Source organism: Brienomyrus brachyistius, chromosome 3 (genome assembly GCF_023856365.1).
Source record: "Brienomyrus brachyistius isolate T26 chromosome 3, BBRACH_0.4, whole genome shotgun sequence".
In the NCBI taxonomy this organism is placed as follows: domain Eukaryota; kingdom Metazoa; phylum Chordata; class Actinopteri; order Osteoglossiformes; family Mormyridae; genus Brienomyrus; species Brienomyrus brachyistius.
In genome coordinates this window covers 5,371,159-5,376,006 of record NC_064535.1, presented here as the reverse complement: position 1 = coordinate 5,376,006, position 4,848 = coordinate 5,371,159, and the positions used below count along the sequence as shown (strand labels likewise).

Sequence of the window (4,848 nt, the reverse complement as noted above, 5' to 3'; positions counted from 1 at the left end):
TCTGGGGAATACGGTGCTATTAAAACAATTCAAGCATTTCCTGCCGTGAGCCGAGTGCATCAATCGGAAATGCTAATGTGTTGACGCGTCTGCCACAACAAAGCAACGCTGTTAATAATCAGCCGGGGCACGGCTTTGGGACTCGGGAGAAGCAAACGGGCTTTAAAAGGTTTCAAATCGCGTCATTTTGTGACTCAGCCTGGCAATCGGTACCATTAGATACTGTTAATACATTTCAATATGGCGGCATCGCCTGCTTCCACAGGCCCTAGTCAGACAGCAGCGTGTCGGTCCCCAGGGATGTGACGATTGTGCCGCTTCCTCCAGCTCATAAAACGGAGCTTATAAAACCAAGTTTGAGGTCAGAATCGGCTCTATAAATATGACAGCTGTCACGATTATGTACGGGCCATATTTAACTGGCCGAATGTGCCCTGCTCGCTCGATGGAATGGCTGTATTAATTCACGCACGTCTAATTATATTCAATAACCTTTTCCCACACGGCAAATAGGGCCAGTCAGTGCAGACACGTCCGTCCGTAGGGAAGACTGGGGCAAAAAAAAAAAACTCTTAAAAAATACTAGCAATTTTGGGAGATCACTTCCCGTTACCCATGGCGTGAATAGATACATCCGAAGATGCCCTGGGACACATCATCAGTGATGTTTCCTGAGATCTTTGGGTGTTTCGGGTCTCGCAACATCAGACACCCTCCTTCAGGCGACCCAGCCGGGCTGATCAGGCCCCAACTTGTGTCCCAGCAGCATTGGCCCACGTTTCAGACCTCTTCATCCAAATCCACCTGGAGGCTCTCTCTGCAGCCTCTGTGGTGGACTTGATGGCTTTTCTTTTTGCAGCTCCAGTGATGCCAAGTAAGGTGTAGACTTTACATAGGGAGCGAGCCGCAAAGCCTCGACATCCCACCTCTATTGGCTCGCAGCGGGCTTTCCAGCCTCTTCTCCGACATTCCTCTATGAGCTCTTGGTATTTAAGCCGCTTCCGTTCGTTGGCTTCTTCCATGCGGTCCTCCCAAGGGACTGTTAATTCTAATAAGAGGACTTGCTTAGAAGAGACAGAAGTCAGCACTACATCTGGTCTCAATGAGGTTGATATAACATACTCTGGAAACTTGAGCTGCTTGCCCAAGTCAACTCGCAGTTCCCAGTCTGATGCCGATGAACGTAGGCTGGATGTTGGAATTGACTGTGGTCGTGGCTTCTCTCCAGCTTTCACAAAGGGTACTACCCTCCGGCTTCGGGTGTGTATATTGTTAGCCACTGCAGTAGCTATGGTCTCAGCTACTGTCTTCAGCACCTGGTCATGGCGCCAGCGGTAGCGTCCACCTCCAAGGGCTGCTGGGCAGCTGCTAAGGATGTGCTCCAATGTGCCCCTTCCTGGGCATTGGGGACACGTTGAAAGGTCGCACTTCCCCCAGACGTATAAGTTAGCAGGGCTTGGTAGCACATCGTACACAGCTTGGACCATGAACTTGATACGCTGTGGCTCTGCCTTCCAGATGTCATTCCAGGTCAGCTTCCTCCCCAGCGCTCCTTCCCATCTTGCTGATGCTCCTTGCTGCTGCATGCTCACCATCCTGCTGGTCCTCACCTCCTCAACAGCTGCCCGTACCTCCTCCAGGACAAGGTGGCGTCTGTCCTTTCCCTGGGCCCGGTGGAACCGTGGCTGTGGGAATGACCCCAGCCCTGCTCGTCCAACGGCCACCGTGCCCACCAAAGCCCTGTGCCTTAGACGAGATTCTGCCAGTTCTAGCCCCTCTTGAGCTCTGAACTTCCTGCCAGTCTTCACCACAATGCCTGCTGAAGCAACTCTGGAGTCGCTGGATTCTCGATAAACAAGTGCCTCTCTTGTACGAGAAACTCTAAATTCCTCCTCCAGGCTGCTGAAAGGAAGCTGGAGTTTGTTGCTTCTGCTGTATAATGCTGCACTAGTTAGACTGCGTGGCAGGCCCAGCCATCTTCGGAGGAAAGAGCTGATCTTTCTCTCCAGGGTCTCAACAGTGGACATAGTCACCTCGTACACTAACAGCGGCCAGAGGATGCGGGGCAGAATGCCATGTTGGTATAACCATGCCTTGAACCTGCCAGGAAGGCCAGATTTATCTACTGTGGACAACCAGGCTTCAAGCTTCTTGATGGTAATTCGGACCGATGCTGTGTCTCTGAGGCTGCAGTCGAAAACCTTGCCTAGGCTTACGACTGGTTTCTCAGTGATCGTTGGTATCGTTACACCGTCCACACAGAAGCGAAACTTGTCCACCACTTTCCCTCTCTTCAGGACCATGGACCTAGATTTGATTGGTTTAAAGCTCATCCTAGCCCAACAAATGAGCTTTTCCAGGCCTTGAAGGATCCACCGGCATCCAGGCACTGACGTAGTGGTAACTGTCAGGTCATCCATGAAGGCTCGAATGGGGGGCTGACGAATTCCAGACTTGGACAGGGGGCCTCTACACTCCATCTCAGCTGCCTTCACCAACATATTCATGGCAAGGGCAAACAGGATAACTGAGATTGTACAACCAGTTATAATCCCTTTCTCGAGCCGATACCAATTGGATGTTATGCTCCCTGATGTCACTCTCAACCTGAAGTTCCCATAGTAGTTCAGGATGAGGTCCTTGATCTTATCGGGTATGTAATGATGGTCCAGAGTGGTTTCCACCAGCTTGTGGGGAATTGACCCATATGCGTTAGCTAGGTCCAGCCACAGCACTGCCAGGTCCCCCTTCCCTTCTCGTGCCTCCCTGATCAGCTGGGTAATTACTCCGGTGTGTTCTAGGCAGCCAGGAACTCCAGGAATGCCACCTTTCTGTACTGAGGTGTCGATGTACTTGTTCTTCAAGAGGAAGTCTGTCATCCTTCTGGAAAGGATACTGAAGAAGACCTTCCCCTCCACACTGAGAAGTGAAATGGATCGGAACTGCTCCAGCCTGGTTGAGTTCTCCTCCTTTGGTATCCAGACACCCTCCGCCTGTCTCCATTGGTCTGCAATGGTTCCCCTCCGCCAAATCACTCGCAGCAACTTCCATAGAATTCTGAGGAGGTTTGGACAGCGCTTGTACACCTTATAGGGTACTTGACTGGGGCCTGGAGTGGAGCTGGCTCTGGCTGCTGTTACCACCTCCTGGACTTCCTTCCAAGTGGGTTCTGAGGTGTTAAACTCCACTGTAGGGGTTGGCATGACCCTAAGGGCTGTCTGTGGTCCAAGTCCTTGCTCTCTGACTGGGTCGCTGAGGGTGTTGTGCAGAAAGTTGTCCACCTCTTCCTGGGAACACTCGAGACGTCCGCTTCGTTTCTGACCCAACAACTGCTTAGCAAAACGAAAGGGGTTGGCTATGAAGGAACTTCGCTTCCTGGCTCTCTCCACCCTCCGTCTCCTATGCCATTCAGCTCTGCGCAGGGTCTTAAGCTGCTTCCGGATAGTGTGTCGAAGCTCCGCGAGAGGTGGCTTTTCCTCTTCATCTGCTACCTTGAACTGCTTTGCCAGTGTACGCAGTTCTTTTCGTAAATGGTGGACTTTGTCTGCCCTCCGGTTGTTGATGTAAGTGGGCTTACTGGACTTGGCCTGCTCGACGCCAAACCTTTCGGCCCCAAAACTTGTTATAATGGTGGTCAGGTACTTCAGTCGGCTTTCTACGCCTCCCTTTGCTGTTGAGTTGACAATTCTAGATGTATCATCATCAAACTGCTGCCACAGCCCATGCTGCTTCGCTTGAGGCCACTTAATACGATGATTCTGGACTACTCTGCTGGGAGTTGGAGTGCTGGGCACTTGGAGGTTCTGGGCACTGTGGGTTGTCTCCGGGCCAGGCTCCTCCTGCGTCTCACCAGGCGTTATTCCTGTGCGTTGTGCTGCGCTCTCCTGCTCCAAGCATTTCATCCGGCTCTGATGGATCTTTAGGCCTCGGGCGTTCTTGCAGACCTTGCCGCAAAAGCATCTGCTCGTCGTCGATATTCCGTTTTCAGAAGTTGTCGTCATTAGGTCCGTCCTAATGGGGTGCTCATCCTCCCCCCCTCTCGGGCTCCCCTGGGGGTGTTTATCTGTGGGTTGATCTGTAGCTTATTTTGGGTTCTCCCTCACAGGAGATGCAGGTTGGGCTGCTAACCCTTCCTGCCCCGACTGCCGTCTTTCCGTGCTGTCACTGTCTCTCCAGTTGTCACCAATCTTACTTGGTTGTCACCCAGTCTCTTCCTGGGGGTCACTGGTCACGCCAGTTAAAAAGGTGAATAGATACATCCGAAGATGCCCTGGGACACATCATCAGTGATGTTTCCTGAGATCTTTGGGTGTTTCGGGTCTCGCAACATCAGACACCCTCCTTCAGGCGACCCAGCCAGGGCTGATCAGGCCCCAACTTGTGTCCCAGCAGCATTGGCCCACGTTTCAGACCTCTTCATCCAAATCCACCTGGAGGCTCTCTCTGCAGCCTCTGTGGTGGACTTGATGGCTTTTCTTTTTGCAGCTCCAGTGATGCCAAGTAAGGTGTAGACTTTACATAGGGAGCGAGCCGCAAAGCCTCGACATCCCACCTCTATTGGCTCGCAGCGGGCTTTCCAGCCTCTTCTCCGACATTCCTCTATGAGCTCTTGGTATTTAAGCCGCTTCCGTTCGTTGGCTTCTTCCATGCGGTCCTCCCAAGGGACTGTTAATTCTAATAAGAGGACTTGCTTAGAAGAGACAGAAGTCAGCACTACATCTGGTCTCAATGAGGTTGATATAACATACTCTGGAAACTTGAGCTGCTTGCCCAAGTCAACTCGCAGTTCCCAGTCTGATGCCGATGAACGTAGGCTGGATGTTGGAATTGACTGTGGTCGTGGCTTCT

The 4,848-nt window shown here is 52.0% G+C and overlaps 1 protein-coding gene across 1 annotated transcript; it reads right to left on the bottom strand.

Moving 5' to 3' along the window:
• Positions 1–740: 740 nt before the first annotated feature.
• Positions 741–4,236, bottom strand: LOC125738598 (uncharacterized). The gene has a single exon (XM_049007754.1). It carries the CDS (start codon positions 3,999–4,001, stop codon positions 741–743), a length of 3,261 nt encoding a protein of 1,086 aa, XP_048863711.1. The 5' UTR covers positions 4,002–4,236.
• Between the last annotated feature and the right edge of the window lie 612 nt (positions 4,237–4,848).